Below are 27543 nucleotides of genomic sequence, written 5' to 3'. Positions count from 1 at the left end.
ACTATCACCCTCGATGTTCCAGCTATGTGTTTTGGAGATTCTGGCCGACATCTTTACTTGTATTTTGACATGTAACTTACATTCCCACAAGTTACCCACTTTATTGTCAAAATACACTTTGTTTCTCTGTTTCCAAATGCTTACCATTTCTGCAATGATGGCTGAGCTCCATAAGTGTTGTATTCTACTGCTCCATAGTTTAGCTAAATTCATCGCTGAACTGAAGTCTAGGATAGGGATGGAGCAGTTAAAAGCTAACGCAATCCACTTCCAAAGCTTTTGAAAGAAGATGCACGTCCAGAACAAATGGGTAAAGGACTCAATATGATCTTTACAGAGACAACAGCGTGATGCTAACTGCACACCAACTTTCTGAACACGCACATCTACGGGCACACCTCTGTAAAGTCCTGAATTATTATTAAGGGTAAATTAGTAAAGGACACTTGAACCTTAGGGGCGATTACTTACTTGGCCAGTCGGATAGACGGTTAGCCTGACGTAACGTAAATTAATTTGACACCGACCGAGAAAATCCAATTAGATCCGGAAAACCACTTGAAAAGTTCTTAGATTTCATATAATTGGTTACTTAGAATATACTAAAAATCGAAAAGAAAATAAATAAGAAGTGATAAAATAATTCGATACGTAGTAAACTCGTGGGTACCTAACTAAATAAAGTAATAGTCAATAAGAGTCCGTCGCCTGCAAACCCGAAAACTGTAAAACTGGACAAGTCGCTCGACGACAACGTCGCAATTACGGTATCGCCTGCACAAACTTGGGCGTTGCACGCGAGGGCGGGGGATTCAAAACCTAGTTGGATGCTAAATTAGAAGGTAAGGGCAGGATGGTCTTTTGGCAAAAAAAATTAGACCAAAATCGCACCAAACAAAATCCCCAAATCAAATTGCACCTAATTTTTTCCAATTTCGCTACCTTTTAAAAACCTAAGAGAGAGAAACCCAAATTCTTCCCAGTTCCATCGATTCAACCCTCAATTCTTCACACTCAAACCTAGAAACACTAAACTGAAGTGGGAGAATTCGAAATCTCCTTGAAATTCGAGCGTACCAAGCGAAATCGAAGTGAAAGGTGAGTTATTTTCGCCTCAATTAAATAGTTTAAACTCGATGTCGATAACTTGTGATGTATTGATGAAAATATTGAACGGGGTGTGTGGTATTTCGGCAGTAGCAGTTGGAGAAGCTAGAATGGAGTGAAACTGATAGAGAAGAAAGCTAGAGGAGCGATTTTGTTTGCTGACTTGGTAAGAATTTTTGTTATTCACTCCAATTTCGAGCAATTCATGTCGATTTATAAATGTTTAAGACTTGAATGAGTAATGAGTGAGGGATAAGGAACACCCCCGATATTATTGTTAGATTTAATATGAATAGAAGGGTGTGGGATTGGTTGTAGTTGAAATTTGGACTTGGAATTGGGATGTGATAGGATTGGCGTCGATATGAGGGTCTGCCATGGCCCGAAATAGCCGTAGAGACCGTCAGAGTAACAGTGCTAGAAATGGCCTATAGCTCTGTTAACGGTAGTTAGATGAAAATTTATCCGAAACCAAATTTTTAACGTCAAGATTTCTTCTCGGCTTACACTAGTTAAGAATTTCTCGTTGTTCGATCAATTTTAACAACCGACGTATATGTATATGATGTTATAGGAGTGAATTCGAGTTGATTCGGTTAAGCGGGCTGGATTTAGTTAAGTGGGCTTGAGGAGAACGGAGCTTGCTAAGGTAGGAACCTACATACCAATATATGGTCTGCTTATTTTCATGCATGATTTGAATTGTTTAAATAGGAAATAGATAGTTGCGTATCAACCATGCATGTATATATGATATTCATGTTTTGCACTGTATTTCCTCGCTATAAACTATATATATAGATAGCTTTCGTGTGAAATGGTTTTTTGGTAAAATCGGGGTAGCGGAGATTTGTTTTCTTTGTTAAAAGAGAAAAACTGGTTTTGGGAAGGGTTCTCGTCTCTTGTCTCGTAATGAGACAGAGAGTGATTTTGTAATGCGGTAAGGATTACCCGGTTGTTTGTAAATATGTGTGAGGTTCCGGATTGTCCCGGGATAGAGTTTTGTTGTTATTTACGATGATTAGCGTTTGGGAATCATCGGTTGTCATTTACTGGCCCCGTTTGGGAGTCATAGATTGGGAGTCATAGATTTTGAATATTTGAAATATGATCAAACATCACTAGGGGGATCGGAGAACTACACATACAAACCCTAATAGCAGGACCAACACACAAAAAAATCAAAAAAAATAAATATGTATCTATAGTATTTGGAAATAACCCTATCTCAAGCGGCATCGAGGTAATATAATAATACAATATATATATATATATATATATATATATATATATATATATATATATATATATATATATATATTACTATGCATTTATCTAATAGGGATTTAGAAAAGAAATTGTGAATTCTATAAAGAAAGGAACTGCATTCAAAATATTATTAAGTTGTCGTTATTTCGAGATATCCTATGTATTCAAAAGTAAGCTCCAACATGCTCACATAATAAAATCAATTTCTCTTATAAATTAATCAATTACTTTTCTTATATAGTTCTAAATTTTTAGGATTCCAACGGTGGTGTACACCTTCTTTGGTGGTGAGTGGGCCACCTTTAAAGGGGGATACATCACATTCAAGGATGTAGTCCCGAATTTTTTCTACTTTTCTAGATAACCATGCATTTTGTGTCCAATAAATGTCACCTACATATGACTTCATCCCGGTCGTAATACTCAATTCTAAAACTTGTATGGTGATTAGCTTGTGTGGGGTTACATGTTACCTCGATGAGGTTTAGACGCAGGAGTGAGAGTTAGTCCACATCTAATAGGATGTGTCGGGATCGATCAAGTCATCTGCCTAATCGTCCAAAAACCCAAAAGCCCAAATTGACCACCGTAAGTTAGGTGACAGTTATGGGGGTCGTGGTCACAGGGGCCCACCCCGAGCTCTAAAAGCTTTGGGGATTTTGTGTGTAATGAAACACAACAACGGCATTTCATCTCTCTCAACGAAATTCATTTCAGAAAATTAGGAAAACAACTGGCATTGCATGATTCACATTGGAAAATCTTGTTTGAACCGAGATTGCGTCAGGATCGGCACCGAAAGTACCGTAATTCTCACCATTCTAATAGGATGACAAAAACGCAATGGTGTGCCACAATAGTTGTATGATGACAAAGCATGATTAGCTCTCCCAAAAAAACCTCCAAAAACTATATTTTGAATATTAAAGAAGCATGCCGATATGATTTATGTTAGCTAGTGATTTATTGTATAGTCAGGGGATCCGATATTTGGATATTATTATAAAACCCATGTTTTAAATATTTTGTTATAAGTAGTCTAGTATTGGCTATGTGTTTTTCTCGAGCATAGTTGTTTGCTCATCCTAACCTTAACATGGTTTCTTGTGTGGGGTTACATGTTAGATGAGGTTTCGAGGAGTGAGAGAGGGTTTTCCTAACCCTAGTGATGGCGGTTATGGTAATTTGGGAGGATTTCCTTATGCTTGACGAGGACGAAGTAGTCAAGTTCATATTTTGGTTGTATAGAGAGAGACTAGTTTATTTTGTTGTATATATAGAGAGCTAGGTCATTTTGATGTAATAATCGTATTTGGCAACAGTTCTCCTTGTTTTGTAGATATTGTCATATCCCTGTAGTATTTAAAGTTAAGAGTAGTATATATGGTTGTTGGATATATATATGGTTGGAAGAATGAATTATGAGATGTCCAGGGGTTATGACAGGTTTTAGGGTTTACGAATGTCGATTAAACAAAGGAAACTCTGCCGAAATTTCGGTAGAATCGGGATAGCGACCGCCTCGAGATTCATTCCACATCCTCGGGATGTGTGTTGGGTCTCGGGGCGTGACAACCTCGTCTTAGTATTTTCCACGCCAAAGCTGCATAGCGAGGGTGGATATACTGATTCCATAGAAACTTGCTCCATTCAGTGATTGGCTTCTTTTTTTCGATTTGGTCATATGCTGATGTCACCGAGAACTTACCTCTTGAGTCTGGACACCAAACAATGAAATCCTCAAAGTGGGGATCACACTTGTGAACAACCTCAATGTTAAGGTTGACACTGTCCATCAATTGCTTCATAACATCAGGAATAACCCACTTATCATCAACTGAAAAATCACACACTCTTGTTCTACACCCCTTAATCTGTGCAGACTTGACGCCGAGAGCTTGCTTCAAAGACTGAGTGCCCAACCAGTTGCTGCGCAACAAATCCACTTGTTCCCCATCTGCCACAACCCACTGTGATCTCTTCACCGCTTCCACCAAGGCATTCCTTATCCCAGCCCAAATGGATGTAAGCTTATGATAGTTTAGAATTTCACCATCCTCATTGAAATATTTTGCATTCATAAATCTTGCAAAATCAGTTTTCTCGTGTAATATTGCCCAGGCCAACTTCATAAGCATAGCAGAGTTTATATCCACAAGCCTTCTAATCCCTAGCCCACCTTCCAACAAAGGTTTACACGTATTCTCCCAACTTACGGTTACACCTTTTCTAATGGTAGGGTCACCTGACCACAAAAAGTTTCTTATCAACCTTTCTGCTTCATTTATCATCGATGTAGGCCACTTGAGGATTGCCATGTTATGAATGGGTATGTTGCATAGAACAGACTTGATAAGAATAACCCGCCCTTGGAACGACAACAAGTTTCCCTTCCAACTCGAGAGTTTTTTCTTTATTTTATCTAGAACAGTCAAAACTGATGCTCTTGTGATTTTACCTTGGTGTAGAGGTATACCAAGGTATTTTTCTGGTAAGAATCCCTTTTTCATATTCAGTTCTTGCATGACTGTCTCCTTTCTTGCTTGAGTAAAGCCTCCAAAAAAAATTTTACTTTTTTTTTTGTTCACATATTGGCCGGATGCTTATTTCATACTTCTTATTGACTACATATGTATTACGCATGCATTATGTTGAGGTATGAACAGTGATTGTTCATAGTTCATATTGAAGTATGAACAGTACGTAATTATTTATACTATATATACTGGATTGTTTCGGTTGAGCCGGGCCGTTTATTATTTTGCGTCAAAGTATACTTGACATTTCATCTATCCGAATCGTTTTTAATTTCGCATCAAGAGTATACTTAACATTTCATCTATCCGATGGTTATTGTGCGTGATTAAACAAAAACAGTTGGTTTTAAGAGTTACGTTTTCCCCCCTATCTGTCCTGGAGTTTCACTCCGTGATATATGAACTCATGTCACCTGTGTGGGTAATATAGCTAAATTACTTCAACTGTGGGCAAGAATGACCTGCTATTTGTATAATATATTCGGAATGAAAACTAAAAGCATCATCGACCTTCAACTCAAGCTCTTCCAAAAAAGGGAGTCTTTCGAACGCTGATGCAATTACTAGGTGATCCGTAATTTCACCCAAACTTGCTAGTTTAAGAGATTTAAGATACGTTCCGGTCATATTCTTCGAAATACGTTTTAAACGCAAGTCATTGCACCAAGACTTTGCAAGGGAGATTTCCTTCAAGTCTCCAGAGCTTCTCTTGATAGCATCCTTGAGCACCCGAAGACCAAGCCCCATCCCAATATAAGAGCGTAATGGATCCTTGGATGCCCTTCCTACCGTGTGAAGAAGTATCCAAGAAGAACATACAAATTGAGCATAACACAAAATTTGTAACACGTCCAGTTTGGAGAATATAACAAGCGTAACTTCTGAAGGCAGATCAAGCCACTGCTTCTGTCGTCCTGAACAAATCTCTTCTTTTCCGCTTCTTCTTCTCTTATTCTTCTTCCTCTTCCTCTTCATTGTTTGGTTATTACGCTGGAAAACTGGGTATATTCACGTGTTTCTAAAAGAAGGACCCGCCAAAGTTAGCATCATCTTTTTCCATATGGTTATATACTTACATATGATGCCGCTTTTCAGCAGACAGCAGGACAGGAAACAAAGGTTAGCAGAATGGAGAAGTCAAGGCTGTGCAGCACATTCACAGTTTAGGGATGAAGTTAAACTGGCAGCTAAACTGGATGAAGTTAGCAAAATAACTGAGTATTGGTGAGTTACAGATTCTTGGAGATAACAGAACAGTAGTTCAAGCAATTAACAACGGTGATTCTCCATGGAGTTGATCCCCAATTTTTCTTTCTACTTAATTTTAGTTGTAAATGGGTTAACTGAGCAGACAATGGTGATGCCCACGATCTGGCTTAATGTGCCATGTACTATTCCAACACAGAACCTCCTCCAGAGCTTGTGAGGAACGCAGGTTTCATGTATTTTGAAACTTAATATGAACATACGGTGTTTATCAAAACAGAAAAAAGCTATGCTAAACAAGTCCAGTTGACCTGACTATAACAAAAAGAAACATATATGAAACATATAGTAGTTTGTTCATACTGCCATCATCTAACAGAGCAACACCACCTTTAGGTACAACAGATTTCAAACTCCAAAGAAAACTTACGCAGGAGCCACAAGCCCCTAGATCTAAAATTAGTCTAACCTCAATAATTGAAACTCACACCATGGTCCATATCATACGTAATGGGACCCAGACCACACAAGAAAATGTAACAAGAACCACAAGTTATAAACTATAAAGAACCATACTAGAGTTATCATATATATATGGCTAAATCCATGTATGTCCATACCAATATAAAATCCAGACCATCACATTAAATGCCAAAATACCTAAAAAACATAGCAGAAGCAAGAACCAAAACAGATCCATCATTCCAGATGGTCAGAAAAACCTAATCTAAATGGCATCCACAATAGTTCATCTCAAAAGTAAGACTTTCAAAATTAAAACCCAAAGTCCATTCCTAGTTCCTGGATCACTTCCCATTACTGATGCTTTGCCTTTGTATGGGACTGTAAAGCACCATCAGAGTTGAATGTCCTACATAGATCAACGGGATGTTAGTAACCAGCTATTTAAAAAAGATAATATTAAACAGGGTACAAATATTGGGTCAAAGCCAGAGACGGTTACCATCAAACCCCAATTTAAGCTTAATATTAAACAGACAATGAGGTCGAAAAACTATGGAATACCAAAAAGAATTTTACATTACAAGTGCGGATTCTACAAGGGCCGCCAAATTCACAATATAGATGATGATGGGGTTCCAAGGATTAACGCATAAGTAGGGCCAAAAATTTATGGCAAACGAAATTCAAAATCACACACACTATGATGGGGAGTATATTGACAGATTTGATGGCTTTGCTACAATTCGGGTCTTAGGCCCGAGGGCACATACTAGTATCTATGCAATTAGTGTACCTAAATCAGCATTCAAAGCTGAAAGCAGCCCAACATCGGGCTTATAGTAGGTTTCACAAAAAGAGCATGAAGTCCAAAAGTGCAAAGCCATATAAAAGACTTGGGATTAAGATATTAAGAAAACCAAGGATGGCTTGATGAAACCAGAGATTGCCAATGCCCAAGTTGACAATAATAAATCACAACCCAGCAAACAGCCAAATACCATCCCTAAAACAAGGATACTAGAAAAGAGATGGGATCTTACTTGGTACAGGACTTGCAAGTGTGTGAACCACCCGATTTTGGAGATTGTTGCTTTGACTTGTCAGCATTAGATTTTCCAGCCTGCTTAGAAGGGTGGGGAGTTGCAGTGTGGGTATTAACCTTCTTTCCTTCACCACCTGTAAAATATTGATCATTACACCAAGACAAGATAAAACACCTCACATACAAATAGTTTGCAAAGATATGGCACACTAGAAGTCCAGAACACCAAACTAGATTCCACATGGTTTTGCCAAAAAGTATCAATGAAACCTTCTCACATTCCTGAAACTAATGACACACTCAAAGGAGTTATAATGACATCATAGAATTAAGAAGGCAGCAATTACCTGATTTTTTAGGAGTAACTAACTTTGCTTTCTTCTCAGGAACAGGGGTCTTCGTAGCAGATTCAACGGCAGGCCTCTTCTTTGAAGCTTTAACCTAAAAGAAGGAAAGAAGAAGAAAAAACGGGGGAAAAAGAAAAAATATGAAACTTAGTAACTGAGGGAACCACAAACATCTACAGTGTGCACATTCATCTGAATAATGCAACCATTAACCATAATTTTCAACAAAGAAAGAGTCAGTTATTACCTCGGGAGTGGGTTCATCTTCCTCAGAGGAATCATCATCTTCCTCATCACTATCACCCTCAGCTGCAAGCATGTCCTGTCAACATTAAAAGAAACAACAAATGAGAGAATGCAAACATGAAAATTAATCAAATTGCAAACTGCATCATCTCTCATTATTATTATAAAATAACCCCGCAGCCGTTGCACAACAAGCCAAAGCACAATGCAGAGCACATGCCATTAAAGTTCACAGAAAAAAGAATCATAACAGATCATATGAATATCATGATACAACCATGTCTATTGACATACCAACACTTGTACAACAACACAAAATATATTAATTGCAACAAGATGGCAAGTTATCAAATACGCAGAATTTGACTAATTATATTAAATTTACTACACACACCAACAGATGATTCAGTTTTTGGTGAATACCTCATCATCAGAATCATCTTCCTCAAGATCTTCCTCATCAGAATCATCACTATCATCATCCTCATCATCACTAACCTTAGGCTTATCATCCTTAACTGGTTTAGCAATTTTTGCATTAGGTTTAGCTACTGAAGTTTCCGGCTTCACAACTTTGGCCTTATCAGCAGAAGCCTTTAATTTTTCAACCTTGAGCTCAGGTTTCCCTAAGAAATGACAACGAAACATAAATAGCTAACAAAAGACAGATGAGTATCATTTATACAACAAGAGACAACTATATAGTACCATTTGCAGCAGCAGCGACAAGAGGAGGAGCTTCATCATCTTCAGAAGAATCATCACCAGATCCAAATTGATCATCGTCGGACTCTTCAGCTGGCATTTCAACTTGGTAGCCAACAAAGTAAACACTCCCATTCTTCCAGCTGTGTGAAAGCTCAAAGTCTTTGTCAAATACCAAATCATAAGTTATCTGAGTGCACTTCTCAGTAGATAGTGTCCCCAGAACAATCTTTTTACCATCAACAGTTGCATAAAGGAGGATTGATTCATTTCCTCTTTCTTTCTTCACCTCACCAAGTGCTGCCTAAAAATTAATTAATTGATTAAAGATGTTAGAACAATCTAAATCAAAAATATATCCGATATAAAGTAAAGGTTCTTAACCTGTGAAATATGCAACATCGAGTCCTCCACAGCCGGAACCTTCAAGGGCTCTCCAGCCTTTACTTCAGCCGCTAGAACAATTGAAAAAAAAAAAAAAAAGTAATCTAAGATATTTGCAGGTATTTATATCAAAATAACAAACAGAAATATGCAACTCATATACAGTAACCTTAAAAATAAGGAAAAGAGCAATGTACTCTAGAAATAAATAAAGTAACCTTAAAAATCTTGAAATAAATAAAATATTTCAGTTAAATTTTGCTTTGCCTAGAAATAAGTTGAAACATTTTGACAGAACAACAAACATATATCAACAAAGTGTGAGATTAATAACCATTTTCAAACTTTCCAACACACACAAGTCTATATTGTAAAAGACTAGCCCACATCTACTCAAAACAACTACCAGTCAACAAGCATTGACATATTTTCATACATCTTAAAAACAAATATGAGTCATAAAGCCAAACCCTAGTTTATTGGATAAAGCACATTAACAACCAAAACAAAAGAGTATATATCAAAGTAAAACCTAATTTTTATTTAACGTTATTCAACAAACAGTAAAAAAAAACATAAAATGAAACAATAATAAGATCTAGTAAAAGGTAAAGAGATTGAGAGAGGAGTATTACCCCAGAATTGCATGTTTGGAATATGTGAGACGAAGACAAAAAAATATTTAGGGTTTTGGGAGGGTTTTAGAGAAGAGGCTTTTGAGACAGAGTGAGAAATGAGATTTAGGGTTGCCTCGCCTTTTAAAGAGTAAAGACTACTGCCGCGAGGGTTTTTGGAGTAGTCGTGTTTTGATTCCGTGCCATGCGTTTTATTAAAGCGTTTGTAGTTCACACTCGTGCAAATTGGGCTCTTTCTTGTTCCGGTGATATCATATTCTTTTTTTTTTTCCGATAGAAAGATGCCTTATATTTCATTACTAGCATGTGTCCTGTGCTACGTATCAGTTCGCCAAGTTGTTTCTCTCACTAAGAAAAGAGAAACAATTTTCTAAAAATGGAAAAGATATACAATTCTTATACATAAATTTTAGCTTTTAAATTAAGAAGACTATCCTAAAATTATTGAAGAAAGAGGTGGTTCAATTTTAATAGAGATCAGGGAGCCAATTGTAATTAATAAATAGGAGAGATATAATTTAAATAAACGTAGGGAGGTGGTTCTAAAATCTTAAAATAGGGAGATTAGAAATACACTGTTCGGTTGAGAAGTATGGCTCCTACAAACCCGGCTATCATATAGTGTAGAGATAACATCAAAAGTACAGTACTACACTTCAAAAGATGTCTAGGCAGAAGGCTCATGTCCTGATTATGGAAAGCCCACTTTGCGAGGTCGTGAGCTTCTACATTGGACATTCGACTAATCCAGTTAAACTTACAAAAAGAGAAAGGCTTACATAAGCCTAGAATCATGCATCTCATAGGTTCTAGTTTCCAGTTCAGAGAATTGAACTCTCGAGAGTTCTATAAATTCTGAATCACTTGTTTACAATCTCCCTCAAAAAGAAAATATGTTTCTCCTATGCTTCTGGCTAACTTGGCAGCAACTTCTAGAGCCACCATCTCTGCCTCCTCAGCACTTCCAGCTTCGAACCTTCGAGTAGTTGCTCCCACCAGCTTGCCTTCCTCATCCCATGCTAAAGCTCCCGCTGCAGCTGCCCTTGTATATATCCCTGCAGAAAGCAGCATCAAACCTGATTACAATAGTGTTTACTTCTATCAAAGGGAAGATTGAATTATATTTTACATCTTGACATAAATCAGAGGCTGTTGAGTTAGAATAGATCACTCCCTGAGTCTCACTAAAAGCTTGGATACTCCAATTCCACTTAGCATGAGCCCTCCTCAAGAGAATATATCTGTTAGGAGTTTTGCCCTCAAACTTTGTTTTGTTCCTCATCTCCCATATCTCTTGTAAGATGATAGCTGCTAGCAAACCCTTTTCTACAATACCAGGATCTTTGGTCTTACTCCAATCAAGGAAAACATCCAACCAATCTTTGATTGACTTGTATGCCCTCTCCTCCACTCTTGCTCCCAGCTCAGAGGCAAACCAGACAAACTTTATCCATTCATATTGGAAAAAGATGTGAGTGAGATCTTCTGGTTCAGACCAGCAAAAAGGACAAGTATAGTCCCCTTTAAGGTTGTTTCTTACCAACAAATCTCCTGTAGGGAGAATGGTCATATACATTTTCCAAAGAAAAAGTTGGTTGCTAGCTGTCAGTTGGGTTCTCCAAAGAGTCTTAATACTCTTAGAGTTAAAAAAGGAAGTGTCCCCTTGCCATTATGCTTTTTTCAAAAGCTGGTAGGCAGACTTAACAAAGAGCAAGTCCCCCCCCCCCATCTGACTGTGTCACTTACCAGACTCGAGGGTCTGATCACCACTTGCTTTTTAAGGTTTGCTATATCTGGTGGGAACAGATTTTCTACCTTGTGATAGTCCCACCCATTGCCATCCCCTAGCATCAAGTCCCTCACTCTAAGATCCTCAAGGTCTGTTTTGTCAGGTATCATCTCTCCCAGAGTAATAGGGGCATCATTAAGGAGGATCCAAGATTGCTTCATGACATTAACATTTCCCCCCTTCCCAATGCTCCAAATTATCCCTGGAATAATATCTCTGGCAGTTCTATGGATTCTTTTCCATAACCAAGAGGCCTTAGGAGGAGGTGCTGCTTTAATGTCAAACCAGTTCTTCCCATAATCGGCTAAGAAAGTTTTTGTCCATATAGAGGTGCTATCATTAATAGCTTTCCAGGCCAGCTTTGCAAGCATAGCCTTATTCATATCACCAGTTTTCCTTAGCCCTAGGCCTCTTAAGGCCTTGGGTTTGCATATGTCATTCCATCCAATGGTGTGGATGCTTTTGATATCTTCTTTACCATTCCACTGGAAGTGTCTACAAGCTTTTATCCATTTTCTTACAAGTAGATCTAGGGAGCTTGTATGTTGTCATAGCATATAAATGTGTTGCCTGAGCTACAGCTTGTATGAAGGTAGTCCTCCCAGCTCGAGCAAGGACTTTTGCTCTCCACCCCTTAATCTTACTATGCACTTTATCTACTAGGTAATCAAAGTCCTTTTTCTTTTTATGAGAAAGAACAATAGGAACCCCATATACTTATCTTTTTTTAAAAAAAAACTCATTTTCCGACCAAAATCTTTTTATGCATACTATGAACATTTTTACTACAATAGATACTAGACTTATCATAATTTATCTTTTGTCCAAAAGCTTCACAATATTTCTCAAGGATGCTCTTAAGCTTCTCACTTTTAGCCATATTAGCTTTAGTGAACAAGATAAGATCATCTGCATATAAGAGGTGAGTGATGGGGGGAGCATTCCTTCTGATCTTAATGTCATGGATATCCCCATTACTCTCAGCCTTAGCTATCATTCTGGATAAAGCTTCAGACACAAGAATAAAAAGGTAAAAGGAGAGAGGATCTCCCTGTCTAAGACCTTTATTAGGATTGAACTTCTCAAGGGGTAAGCCATTCAACAACACTATAAGAAACAATAGAGAGGCACTGGGAGATGAGAAGTCTCCACTTTGCACTAAACCCCAACTTTTGGAAAATATTATCCATAAAGGACCATTCAACTCTATCATAGGCTTTGGCCATATCCATTTTTAGGGCTACAAACATTTTTTTAGTTTTCATATGCTTCGTATTATGGAAAATCTCACTAGCAAGACCAATATTATCCCCTATATACTTCTACCTTTTATGAAAGCTCCTTGAAAAGGAGAGACAATCTTATTTATGTGAGCCATGAGTCTATTAGCAAGAATCTTAACAATAATCTTATAACAGAAATTACATAAGCTAATAGGTCTAAACTTATAAATGTGATCAAGATTAGAAATTTTAGGTATTAAAACAATAAAAGTTTTATTAAAACTAGGATTCATGCAACCTTGAATAAGAAAAATTCCTAACACATTCAATAATAGAGGATCCAATAACATCCCAGCACTGCTGATAAAAAGTGCCTTGAAAACCATCAGGTCATGGGGCTTTTAGATCCCCCATCTTTTTCACCACATGCCAGATATCATCCCTAGTGGGGCAAGCAATAAGAATCTCATTTTCTCTATCAGTAATGCAAGGAGAGAACAAATTAAGGATATTATCATTACAAGCAGGATTATCATAAACATAGATATCTTCAAAATACTCTTTTACAGCTAGACCCACCTCCTGCTTACCCTCCTTCCAATTACCCTCATTATCCTTAATCTTATCAACGTTATTTTTCCTTCTTCTGTAAACAGTATACAAATGAAAGAACTTTGTATTCCTACCTCCATCTTTAATCCAATGCTGGCTAGACTTCTGTTTCTAGAAGACTTCCTCTTTATCATACCAATCAAACAAACTAGCTTTAAGCATCTTAGATTTCTCATGATTATTAGGAGTGAAAACTTTCTGTAGAACTCTATCTAGATCTTTTTGGATTCTTTTAATATTATGAAAAATATTACTAAACACCTTTTTATTCCAAGTTTTAAGACTTTGCTCAGTATTCTTTAACCTATGAACTACTTTCCAATCAGGCAGATCATGAGTTACAGCATTCCAAGTCTTATTAATAACAGGCCTATAGGAACCATCCTTAAGCCACATATCATAAAATCTAAAAGGCATATATGCATTCTCCACCTTAGGCTTGAGATTAATCATCAAAGATAGATGGTTCGAGGTAGCATTAACCACATTTTTAACAACCATATTGGGAAAAAGATCCATCCAATCAACTGTGGCAAGGGCACGATCCAGCCTTCTAGAATGTTATCTTTTACCTTAATTTCTGTTGTTGTTCCAAGTAAACTTGGGGCCTTTATAACCCATATCAATTTGACCCAGGTCATTTATCAAATTATTAAACTCAAGCATGCAATTTGTAAAAATAGACCTACCCCCTACTTTTTCATCTAGATATCTTATAGTATTAAAATCTCCAAATAAAATCCAAGGACCAGGTATAAAAGGCGCACTTTCCTTTAATTCAGACCAAAACCTATGCCTAAGATTAGCATTAGGTTCACCATAAACAAAACTAAAATACCAAGGAGTAAGACTATTATACTCTGAGAGTTTACCTGTTATTTGGTTTGCATTAGCTCTTAGCACTTCCAGATTGACTCCCGTTCTCCAGAGAAGAGCAAGCTAGCTAAACCACCTCGAAGCCCAGAAGTCGGAACACAGAAGAAGTTTTCATACTTATTTATCACTTTACTTAACATATTGATCCTACTTTCCCCCACTTTTGTTTCTGACAGGCAAATGATATCAGGTTGGTGTTGCCTTACTAGATCCTTTAGATTTTAGATCCTTTAAATTTTGAATTGCTGTGGAGGAACCTATTCCCGGGCAATTCCATGCATGTATCATTTCTGAAGAGGCAGCTGTTTGGGGACAGCCACCACGAACCCTGGAGGAGGACCACACAGACCTCCACTACTAGCCGATTCACCACTTACACCGCTCGAGCTCTCATCACCACAATAACCGCTATTATAACCCCTTGGATCTTTCGAACATTCACCAATATTCTGATGCTTGAGATTGAAGTTAAGACGTCTCGTCACAATTGAGTCATCTATGGCAAGAGGCTGAGGTTGAGAAATACTATCCTCATAATCATAGCCCATCCCATCTTGACTTCCTTGAACCAAATCTAACGGAACATTTCCTACCGAGACCTTATCCTGTTGTTCATCATTGTACACCACTATATTTAAAGCAGACTCTTCTGATGGATCTTCTTCTTCTTCTAAGAAAGCATTTGAAGGGATATCCTTTTTAGGAATATCTGGTCCAGAGACTTCTGAAGGGACACTAGAATCCAGATAGTGGTTAGAATTTGATGGTTCACTAGATTCCAACGTGTCACTAGAGACAGAAATAATGGGGGCATCTTCTAGAATGAGCAAGTGCCCCAGTCCCTTAGCCCTCATATCATCAGCATCTCGCTTTGCCTTCTTCGATTTTTGTTCAGCCAACCTTATACTACTTCTTTCCCACCCATTATCATCCATAGTTACTGCTTCTTTTCCTATACTTGTAAGCAATTTCCTTTTTATTCCCATACAAACCCCTTGAGCTTTCCTATAGCTTCTTGAGAAACCACTCCTTTTAGGTCCTCGAGAGGCCAGAGTTTTGAAACCCCTGCCACGTGTGGGTAGCCCAATGAAGCAAAAACTAGGTTTATCAGAACCAGACGCTAGAGAGGCATGCATAGTCCCATTTGTCTCATTGTTCTCAAGGAAAGAAATAATTGCCTTGGAAAGGGGAGAAAAATTGTTGTTCGGCAAGGCATACTCATCCACTAGATTTTTTTTCTTATTCCCAAGATGGCACCCTCCGAGGCTAGGTCACCTAGCTCAACAGATGCACAGCCCAAACCTTTCATAGCCTTGATCCTTCCAGAAACTAATGTGTTATCTTGGGTCAGGACTGTGTCATCCGCTCCAGAGGCCTTACCCAAGTCCAAATCCAAATTCATACCCGAGTTACTTTTATCTAGGCCCCAGACAACTAAAGCCCCATCTCGTGAACCAGATCTATGCAAGAGCCCAGATGTTAAGCCTTGTTCCCCTTGGGCTTGGACCAGAAGCTCTGGCCTTTGATCGTTATAAGTGTATCTTGCCCCCAAGATAGAATCTCCAATGGTAACTGGCACACAGGTCGTGTATCTGAGTTATCCGCTCTGACCTTAGTAAAAAAGGACTCTCTCTCCTCTGTAACCATAGGCCTGACGTCAGAGACAAGTGCCACGTGTGTACTCCTTGGTGGTGTTGTCAGCAGCCCAGCCCCGTTCCAGTTCCTTTTCACCGGTGAGCCTCTATTCCTCGCTGGAATCTGATCATATCTTGGTTTTTGTGCTGTATTGGAGATTGTTACTGACACAGGGCATGAGCTAGCAGCACCATTGAAGAACACATTTGCTCTTAACATAAAGGAAAAGTTGTTTTTGATGTCCCTGGGAGATCCGCCATACTTCCTCAAGTCCATGTTGTATTTTTCTCTTTGATTATAGTAGTGTATATTATGACCAATACACCCACATAAATAACAGAAAATATCAAGTTTCTCATACTTGAATGTTACTGGAAGGACCTCCCCCAATTCCGTTCGAAGGTCTATTCCCTTTAGCAACCTCTCTTTGATGTCCATCCTTACTCTAACCCTTGCAACTGGTTTTTTAAACTCTAATGAGCACAAGAGGTCAACAACCTTTACTTTTCCCAGACTTAAACCCACCTTGTTAACATTCTCATCATTAATCCGATTACTCGGTAGTTCGTATATATGAACCTAAAAATCTACCATATCAAACTTTTGTTCTTTGTCTAATTTCTCTATGTACTTCCATTTTTTTTTTTTACAAATATGATAAAACCTTGTATCATCCAAGGCCCATTTTTCCTGACATGTTCATATTCATCTACATTCTCAAAGACCATCTTATAGAACCCTTCCGATATAGATTCTATCTTTGTATTACATCTCGTTTGCCAACACCTGTGCAGCTCATCTGCTAATACTTGTAGAGCTATTTGTTTACCTCCATACAACTTACCCAGCAAGGTAGTATGCCCGTTTGAACTTTCTTCCCTATTCTTACATCCAATATCAAGCACACGCTTTTCCTTTGAGTAGAAAAGATTTTGCATATTTCAACTTGTAGTTATTCAATTTTTGACCTGGGTGAGTCTCCTAACTCTACCCTTCTAGTGTTATCTCCGTTCAAGAGATCCATGTAAACAAGCCGAGGCAGAGGGGGGGGGGGGATTGGAGGGATGTTAGTAGAGGATGACACACTGGATAGTTTACCTTATCGGCAAGACCAACTATAGAGAAAAAGAAGAAAACTTCAAGCAAGTGTTAAGAATGCAAATCAGAATTGAATAAGTTAGCTTTGGAAGATCAGATATAATTTGAAATTTGAATTTTGAAGTTGAGAGAAAGAGGGGTAAATATGCTTTCAGATGCAGTAGAGCTCATTTAAAAAATGTTATTGAGAAATACTTCCATGAGAGTACTGGAGGAGGGCATAAAAAGGAGAAATACTTCCATGGTGATATCATATTCAAAACATCACAATATAAGAAATCGGTCTTATTTTTGTCGAAGATGAGTTTAACATACAATAACAATTAGAAGTAAGTTCAAACTAAGAACGGTGAACACGACAACATATATACATAATTACATATAATTAACTTTTGATTGTTTCCTCAATATATTATGGTGAAAATGACTGATACTTTCAATCAGGTTTTATTGTTTTCTGTTTTCTTGCTCCTTTTCTTTCTCATTTCCAAGTGTGGCAAGGGGCAAAATTGGAACTCGGGAATGTGGTTATTTTTGGCCGGTTGTCACCTTTGGAGTGCTTGGACCAAACTGCGTTGGGAGCAAAAAATCACTCTTTTCATTATTCTTTTCCCTCTCCTCCTTCGGCCCTACGCTTGTGCAGCTGGACTCGTTTTTTGGCTAAGTATTCTTCTCTCGATTGTAATGGAGGAAGAAAAGCTTCCAAAGCAGTTGGATCCTTCTCCAACTAGACCAAATCATAAATAGAAATCTCTTCCGATCGACAAGCATTTTTAAACCTATCAAGACCAGGGCGGATCAAGGAGTTGGCTGACCCGGGTGTAGCCCCCACAGACTTTGCTAAAACAAAATTATATTGGTAACTGTTCATAATTTATACCCAAAAAAAGTAAAAAAAAAAAAATAGCAGCTAGTGTGAATTAGTGCTAGTAGCCCCCCTTGGTGGAGAATCCTGCATCCGCCCCTGATCAAGACCATATCGAGGACGACTTTGGCACAACCATTTGCTTCATGGCGTATTCGTCCCAGCAAGCTTGTTCTGCTTTCCTCCACTCCTCATAGGTAGCAAAATACTCCTTTTTCAATATGTAAACTTCATCACTAGCCATTTTTGTTAATGACCAATTCAACGAAGAATCAGGGTAGTGCAGGGGTGGCTGGACCTTAACCGAACCTACAAGAGGGAGCAAATAGGATGTTATATTTGTTGTGCCCCAAAAACTATGGTGCACACCAACCTAATGCAACGGAAGTGAACAACCAATATCAAACGCGGTAGAAACAACCACCCACAACTACGGTGTATGAAATCAACTAAATAACTCCTAAACAATGTAAACTGCTCACCAATTCAAACAAACAGCCAAGAGAAGAAAGACAAAGATTTACGTGATTTAGCTTGCGCCTAATCCATAACCAAATGGAGAAAATTCCAATAGAGAGAATATTCAAAATAGTACAATAAGCTCTCACCTTGATTCCAAAGAATTCCCAAAGTTTCCCAAGAAGAAACTCACAAATCTCTCTTTTTCTCTCCTCACAACAATGTTCTTTCAACTCTACAACTTTCAATGGTGTAGACAACTACCAAAGAGTTTGGGCATAAACAAATGAAGAGAATACTAAAGTCTTTCTTCTTCCAAAGCTCTCTCAAGAGAGACACCAAATCCCAAACCCTAACAACCAATTTTGTCTCACCTTTCTCTTTTAAACCCTAACTTTGATTTTATAGTGTAGCTGAAATTTCGGTGGATTATTCATTTCGGCAAATGGTTGCCAAAATATCAAGGCCCATTAGGCCCATCCCAACAATTCTCCACCTCGGAGAGAATTTCTCAAATTCGAGCCGACCAATCCGCTACACCAAACCAAATTGACCAAAGCGCCACACCCAACCAACCAATCACACCATCAATGTCCTTAAGGACCCAGCAATAACTGCACCACGAAGTGGTTACCTACGTACCCGGTAAAGGGATCAAGCCTTCGTAGTTCTTCCATACCTGTAGATGGGGTCAATCAACAACCATGCCCATATCAATGCCCGGAAGGGCGTGAGTCCCTCAAAGGATCACCAATAAACTTCAACACAAAGGGGTCAAAAGTACAAAATATCATCGATCTCCACTTCCATGTCAACTAGAGAAGTTCTAATACCATCTCTCGGATCATGAGATGTTCCAATTCCATCTCTTGGGTTTGGAGATGTTCCAATACCCTGAAACCTCATATGGCTTCCAACAACAACAAGTGGCTTCGCAACTACTGTATACTCATGGGCTCGAGTATTTTCAACGACAACAGTGGCTTCTTTTCTTTCACTAGCTGTGTACCCATCCAATTTCTCATAACAAGGAGCGGCATCAATCTCCACCTCTTTCGATATCTTTTCCACATCCGAATCAAAATGCCTAAATGAAACACTCTTCTGTTTCTTTCCAAAGCACAACTTTTCCTCCTGGTAGCATTTCCAACAATTGAACAACAAGGAGAATGATCTCCACCTGCCCCAACCACACTTCTATTTAGGAAGTACAAGCTCTATTGTCGTGTGCCTCTCATTACCACACGTGCATCGGCAACAACCCAATGAGATGAGATTATTTTTCAAATCAGGAATATACATGACATCAACCAAATTTCTAATTGTTCCATTTTCTAACTTCAACCGAATTGTTCCAACTCCACCAATTTTGCAGACATGGCCATTACCTAACAAAACATCACCATCTAACTCTTGAAAGTTATCAAACCAATCCCTATTGGGACACATATGGTAGGAGCAACCTGAATCCAAAATTCACTCTGACGTGGAGCAACCAATAGAAGATGTAACCGACAATGACAAATTTTCAACCACAATCTCATCTTTACAACAACGTGCATGATTTAACCTTTTTCTTTAATTTGGAACACTTGGAACACTTATTTTTCCAATGTCCACAACGACGACAATAGGCATATTCATTCTTTGCAAGAGCTCTCCTACTTCTTGACTTTCGCCTAGAACCAACCAAACTACCAGTGTTCAAATAGAGCAGGTTCGATATGATCTTTCCAATGTACTTGTCTTCCAATGTCTTGAACATATCCTTCATAAAGGTTTCAGAAATAACATAGTACTTCCAATGTAGGTGCCAACTAGCAAAGTCGGTAAAACCTTTGGGTGATGATACCAGAGGTTTAGGGCTCGAACCCTGCCAGCATCAAAGAGTTATTGATCTCATTTAAAACAGGCTTTCCAATAAAAAAAAAAGAAGAGATAATACCGAACAACATCACAAGCTTTTATGTTCAACATTTCCCAAATGTCTACTTTCATATCTCTTGGCTTATCGCCAAGAGCATCATCCAAACCATTTACGATCAACAAATCAACAACCTCCATTTTCCACATATCAAAGTCGATATTTCCATCTAAACTCTCGATATCAACCACCACAATAGGAGTCACAACCATAGAATTTGACATACTTATCACACTATCAATTTCCATAACACCAAAAATACCAACAACCAAAGAAACACACTCTCGGGAATTTCTTCAAACACTACCAATGCAGAAACAACCAATGAAACCAAAATATTTGATTTCAACCAAACTTCCACCACAAACAACCACCAACTATGCCAAGGTAGAACATTTGGCTCTGATACCAATTTGTTATGCCCCAAAAACTATGGAGCACACCAACCCAATGCAACGGAAGTGAACAACCAATATCAAACACGGTAGAAGCAACAATCCACAACTATGGTGTATGAAATCAACTAAATAACTCCTAAATAATGTAGTAAACAATGTAAACTACTCACCAATTCAAACAAACAACCAAGAGAAGAGAGACAAATATTTACGTAGTTTAGCTTGTGCATAATCCACAACCAAATAGAGAAATTTTCAATAGAGAGAATATTCAAAATAGGACAATAAGCTTTCACCTTGATTCCAAAGAATCCCCAAAATTTCCCAAAAAGAAACTCACAAATCTATCTTTTTCTCTTCTCACAACAATGTTCTCTTAACTATACAATTTTCAATGGTGAGACAACTACCAAAGAGTTTGGGCATAAACAAATGAAGAGAAGACTCAAGTATTTCTTCTTCCAAAGCTCTCTCAAGAGAGGCACCAAATCCCAAACCCTAACAACTAATTTTGTCTCACCCTTCTCTTTTAAACCCTAACTTTGATTTTATAGTGTAGCTGAAATTTCAATGGATTCATTTCAGCAGATGGTTGCCAAAATATCAAGGCACATTAGACCTATCCCAACAAGATTACTGATAAGAGCCCAAAACTGTAATTTTAACCCCTTAACAATCATACTTTTAGACCAATTATGCGAGTAATAAATAAAAGTTAATACTGATTACGTGTTTTTATGTATTTCAGGCATTGAAGTCAATTATGTACAGAAATGTGCCACTTTGGCGAGATAAAAGAGCAAGGGTTGGTTGCTAAGAAGTTCTGTGATTAAAGGCCAAGATTCAAGGAGACAAAGCCTTTGCAAAGCCCGGTCAAAAGCTGAAAAGTCAACGTGGGCAGAAACAGTGCACAAGTCAACAGAACTTCCGAAGACCATATCATTGGACTCAGGCTTCGGAATTGGGCCTACCTTATGTCAAAACGATCGGCTCGGAAAGAGATTTCCAATGGTCCAAGCCTTGACCCAATCAGAGGAGCAAAACTGGACGAAAAGTCTACTGAAGTCAAAGCCAGCTGAAACGGGCTCTGTGGACTGAAGAAATTAGGCTTTGGGCTCGATTTTCCGGCCCAAAACACGACTCCTCAGCCCATGCACGAAAATGTGGATATGGTCTCCTCCTTTACAAAATACAAGACTTAACTCTTAAGTCATGGTTAGTTAGGTTAGAAGGTAGCCATTAGATCTAGTTTTTACATTCAATTATTTAGTTTAGAATCATATTTAGTTTTTACGGGTTGTCAAATGGCACCGTTGCCATCTTAATCTCGTTCAAGACAAAAATTCAATTGCTTGAATTCAAGGGGCAATCCCCTTTTCTCTACCCACCCACCCTTTTAATTTTTCATTCTTATTTCTTGAATTTTCAGAACTGTTCACTATTTTAGGCATATGGGCTGCGGATGCACAGAGGAAAACACTGCGGTAAAGGTATTTTTAAATTTTTGAAAATTCTAAAACTTTTCAGGTATAGTATATAAGGTGTTATTGATTGACTGGAATATTTTCAGAATTTTCCTAATTGTTTTACCTTGTCAACAAATACGATATTTACAGTGCTGCATTTCAGTTTTCAAATCGTAAGTTCTTGAAAAATAGACGAGTAAGGTTACTTAGGCAGTTCCAAAAAAATTAAATTTTTTACAGGAGTATCTATCCTAAGTCAGGAGTTTTTAGTAAAAAATTGACGAGTTTTTGATTTGTTTTGACCTCCTAACTAGTGGAGTGTTTCTAGTGTGTTTCTGCAATATTGCAAACACTTAATGTCTGGAACAACAGTCGATAAAGAGGGTTTGTAGAACTCCAATTGCTCTACAAATTTTACAGGAATACCCATGATCTGTCAGGAGTCTCCAGTAAAATTTTGGCGATTTTTGTCTCTGTTTTGATTGGTTAACCATTCAGTTGTTTGTATTGTATCTGAAAACTGTTTCACAAACTTTGGAGGGCAATAGATGAACTTTCATACCTCTGATTGATCTGAAATTTTACAGGCTACTTGATAGACGTCTTAGAAATTTACTGTAAAAATTTCATATTTTTGGAGAGCGCGACCTGGGCACATACAAGGACAAACCTGAGCGCGACCCGCGCCCAAAACACTGGAATTCCAAATTCCACTGAGCGCGACCCGCGCCCAAACGCCTGGAACTCCAGCTTGACCTGAGCGCGACCTGCACCTTACCTAGGCCTATTCTGAGCGCGACCCGTGCCCTCTTCTGGAGCAGCCCGATTTTCACAGGTCCGTCCAAATTTTCATTTCTTTAAGTTATTTAGTGTTTCTAACATCATACAAAACCGAGATTAGCGATACAAGACGCTTATTCAAACGCGTAGCAAGGAGGCATTCAGTACTCCTTCTTCTTCCTCCTCCCTCTTCCGCCGGAGGAGTTTTAATTATAGTATAATCAGACTTGTTTTTGTAGAAATAAATACAACACGCCTATCTAGAATTTTCACACACTACACCGATCAATGGCTAAAGAACAAGAGACTCCTCTCTCGATTTTTATAAAGCCCTAAACGATGGCCCTAAGTCGCATGCGTTCTTTGTAGACCTAGTGGGGATTTTCGAATCCCCCCTAATATATTTAACTTGTTACCAGTTTTTCATGGTTTAGAACACGAGAAGCCTTACCAGCACATGCGTAGGATAGACCAAGTTCTCACTACATTCCATCATCCTAGCGTAAGTCCAGATCAAGTTAAACTTAGGGTGTTTCCTTTCACCCTAGCCGACAAGGCGACTTCTTGGTTAACTGCCCAAACGCCAAACTCTGTGGACTCATGGGTTAATCTTGTTCAATTGTTCATGGAACAGTTTTACCCACCACTGAAAATAGATGAAATGCTTCAAAAGATTCATTTCTTTTGCCAGAATTCTCATGAATCCTTTTCAGAGGCCTGGAATCGTTTCACTGATCTTCTCATTGAATGCCTGCATCATAATCTGCGAAGGACACATTTGTTCGTGCCTTCTTCAAGGGGCTTCACATCATCATAAAGAGGTTCTAGATATCATAAAGAGTTTCTAGATATCATGACTGGGGGTAGTTTTCTTAGTAAAGGAGCCTTGGAGGCTTATACATTCTTAGAAGATCAATCTAAGAGGAACAACAATTAGGGAGGTAACAACTCTTCCCACTCCACTCCTTCTTCTTTTGAGGTTAAACCTGATTCCGAGCTTATCGATGCCCTCACTAAAAAGGTAGATGACATCTCTGTTAAACAACAACCCACTCCTGTCATGAACATTAACTCTACTCGTTGAAATGTCTGTTTTAGTCACTACACCATAATAGCCATTTTGTAACAGTGCAAATTTTCAATAGGTAACGGATATAACTGTTACTGATGCAGTAACAGTTATATCCGTTACTTACTACAACAAGTGTTACTTAAAATCTTGAATTAATATTTAATAATGTTTTTACGGTTATTTTGGGATATGCTAACATTTATATCCGTTAGAAAAGGAAACAAATATGCATAATAAATTGAAAAATAAAAAAAAATATCACAAGCGGGCAAATTTGGTAACGCGGTCACATTTCCCCCTTCTTTTTTCTTATTTTTTTCGGCTAACAATTAGAAAAGGAATTATAATCTTGCCTCTTTTTTCGTACGGCAGGAAACAAAAAAAACCACTCTCTCTCTCTCTCTCTGAAGAACCCTAGTTTCTATTCGCATCTTCTACGATTTCTCATTCTCGACGAACCAAGTCAATCTCTTCATAGATTCTTGATTTAAAAGGTTAGTTTTTTTCGACTCTCTCTCTCTCTACTCTTGGTTATTTGTATAACTTATGGATGTAGTCCCAATTTCCAGTGATTATAGGATTTGTCTTTGTAAACATATAATGCTCCGCTTGCCACATACACCCAACAGACTTCATTAGGATCTTTTTCGTGAGGGTCGGTGGTCGCTATATCGAGAGGGCATTCTCTCGTCATCGTTATTTCATTCTTGGTGATGAAAAAATAGTTGTAGAGATTAAGATTTATATAGTTCTGGCTTTCTTTGCAAATAATGCGATAGTGATCGATGATTTCGAGCATCCGCAACTCCAGTGTCTTGTTTTATTGATGGTCTCCTTGTTCTCCTGTGTTTGGTTATGGTTTGCTTCCCCCTTTACTTGGAGACCCGAGAGTTTTGAGTTAGGGCCTTAGCTGGTATCTTTGATATTGTTCAGACGATTTAAACTTAATGCAAGCTTAAGTCAGAATTTATAAAAGCAATATGTTTGTTTGCAAATTGCAAACGTGGCATACTTTATTTGGTTAAATAGGAAATCAATCATTTACTCTCTAAGGAAGCCCATATGCATCCACACTCATTACAAACTGAAGCCTTAAAATCAATTATCCACCCCCTTCTTCCTCTACCTAACAATTGGGAGATCAGATCTGTTTGCTTTTCATTGATGACTCTTTCTCTTACTTAAGATTCACGGTTGTGAGAAGGCACTATAATCTGAAATGGCTTTGATAAACTGGAAGTGGCTTTGATAAATTCTTTGAAGAGTATTATTCCTTAGTTCTATAATAAACATGTCTGTATTTAGGATTGAATGGACTTATTTACTTGTTTTTATTGAGTTTTTTATTTTACGCATGTAAAGTGTATATTATTTATATTTATGATGCCGCTTCTTTCTTGTTTTTTGTTTATACATAGTTGGAAAACTAGCTAATTGGTATTTATGTTGACTATTATTTTCCCTGGTTTCTAAATATAGTATAGAATGTTAGAACCAATAGACAAAGAATGGATGAGTGAAAAGAAAGAAAGAGGCGTGAGTCTATTCATTGGGAGTTGAGGTTTTTCTTAAATTTGCATTGTGGAAGTTGGGCGGGAAGAAGTGTCCTTGTCCGTGCAAGAAGTGTCGGAATAGGTATTGGTTGACTTATAAAGAGGTTGGATACCATTTAATCTCAAAAGGTATAGAGAAGTCCTATCGTGTATGGACTTTACACGGTGAGAACTTATCTAATTTCGCTGTTCATCCTCCATTGGTTGCAAATATTGGGGAAAAAACCTCGGTTGATGATGGGTTTGAGATGGGGGACACCGAGGAAGAAACCATTGGGGATGTCGGGATTGGGATGGGAAATTTTGTTGACTCTGCTTTTAGATTACACGGTGATGCGTGTGGTGAGGTGATGGCAATTTGGGAATTGAATTTGATGAACCTTATGTTCCTGAACCAGACTTAGGAAAGAGGTATTACGATTATAAGAAAAAAGCAACTGAAAAATTGTATCCTACATGTGAGGGTCCTGAGACAACTCTCTCAGCACTTGTAGAACTTCATAATGTAAAGAAGGAATTTGGTTGGTGCGAACCGGTATGACAGTACTCTTATCCTTGTTGAGGCGATGGTTGCCTAAAGGTAACACCCTCCCTGAGAAATATCCGGTAATGAAGGAGATGTTGAAAGACTTAGGGATGAAGGCTACGTGCATTCATGCGTGTGAGAACAATTGTATCTTATATTGGAAGATCTAACAAAGATTTTGAGAATGTCCCGAAAGTGCCAAGCACCAAGGTTTTAAAGTTAAGGAGGGGAGTAAAGGGAAGAAGAATTCCAAGGAGCCTAACAAGGTACTAAGACATTTTCCTTTAATTCCAAGACTCAGCCGGTTGTATACTATACCGTGGATAGCTTATGATGAGATGACATGGCATGCACGAGCAGAGACTTCTACGGCTTATATGCGTCATCCAATTGATTCAGGCCAGTGGAAAATTTGTAAAGAAAAGTGGCCAAACTTTGCTAATGAGCAGCGCAATGTTTGGCTTGCAATTGCAACCGATGGGTTTAATCCGCGTAGCATTCAGTCTACTAGTTATAGTTGTTGGCCTGTTATCACTGTGCCTTACAATCTCCCCCCTTCTATGTGCATGAAAGCAGAGTTTCATATGTTGTCTTTACTTATACCCGGTCCAAAGGCACCAAAAGGAGACATCGATGTTTTTCTTGAACCATTGTACGATGAGTTGAAAGAGTTGTGGGAAGGAGTGCCGGCTTATGACATGAACAAAAGAGAAAACTTCAATTTGAAGGCTATGCTAATGTGGGGTATCCATGATTTGCCCGCATATGGAAACTTAGCGGGCTGCGTAACACATGGTTACAAAGCTTGTCCTGTTTGTGGTGACAATACTTCTTCCATATATTTGAAGTCTAGTAAGAAAAATGTATACTTAGATTACCGTATATTCCTTAAAGGTAATCACCCATTCAGGAACGGCAAGTACTTGGGACTAATGGGTAGCAAGAAAGAAGAGCGTAGAACTCCTCCTCAACGATTAAATGGCGATGTACTTTTGCAAACATTGAGTTATGTGAAGTATAAACCTGGTCAGAAGCGGAAGAGAGGTGGTCAAATTGTGGTTGACGACAATGAAGGTAATGAAGTTACATCGGCATGGTATAGAAAGTCCATATTATTTTTTCTTGTTTACTGGATCTATCACAAAGTTCGTCATGTTATTGATGTGATGCACATTGAAAAGAATGTTGCAGAGCACATACTAGACACAATCCTTAATAAGAAAGACAAATCGAAAGATACAGTCCAGGCACGAGAGGATATGAGGGAACTTGGCATACACCGGGATCAGTGGATGCAAACTGACCCTGCAAGTGGGAAACAAGT

General features: G+C 38.3%; 2 protein-coding genes across 2 annotated transcripts; both read right to left on the bottom strand.

Annotated features, from left to right (window-relative positions):
* Positions 1-5348: 5348 nt before the first annotated feature.
* LOC147486982 (putative F-box/LRR-repeat protein 21) lies at positions 5349-5888 on the bottom strand. Its single transcript, XM_086573906.1, has one exon. It carries the CDS (start codon positions 5886-5888, stop codon positions 5349-5351), a length of 540 nt encoding a protein of 179 aa, XP_086430032.1.
* Positions 5889-6680: 792 nt separating this feature from the next.
* Positions 6681-10263, bottom strand: LOC147486981 (histone deacetylase HDT1-like). Its single transcript, XM_086575069.1, has 8 exons — positions 9944-10263; positions 9309-9379; positions 8928-9228; positions 8643-8845; positions 8221-8295; positions 7974-8067; positions 7625-7760; positions 6681-6990 (listed from the first exon to the last, which is right to left on the bottom strand). The coding sequence occupies exons 1-8, from the start codon at positions 9954-9956 to the stop codon at positions 6936-6938; spliced, it is 948 nt and encodes a 315-aa protein (XP_086431195.1). The 5' UTR covers positions 9957-10263; the 3' UTR covers positions 6681-6935.
* Between the last annotated feature and the right edge of the window lie 17280 nt (positions 10264-27543).

The sequence above is a fragment of the Coptis chinensis genome, chromosome 7 (genome assembly GCF_015680905.1).
Source record: "Coptis chinensis isolate HL-2020 chromosome 7, ASM1568090v1, whole genome shotgun sequence".
NCBI lineage: Eukaryota > Viridiplantae > Streptophyta > Magnoliopsida > Ranunculales > Ranunculaceae > Coptis > Coptis chinensis.
This window is presented reverse-complemented; position numbering and strand designations above follow the sequence as displayed.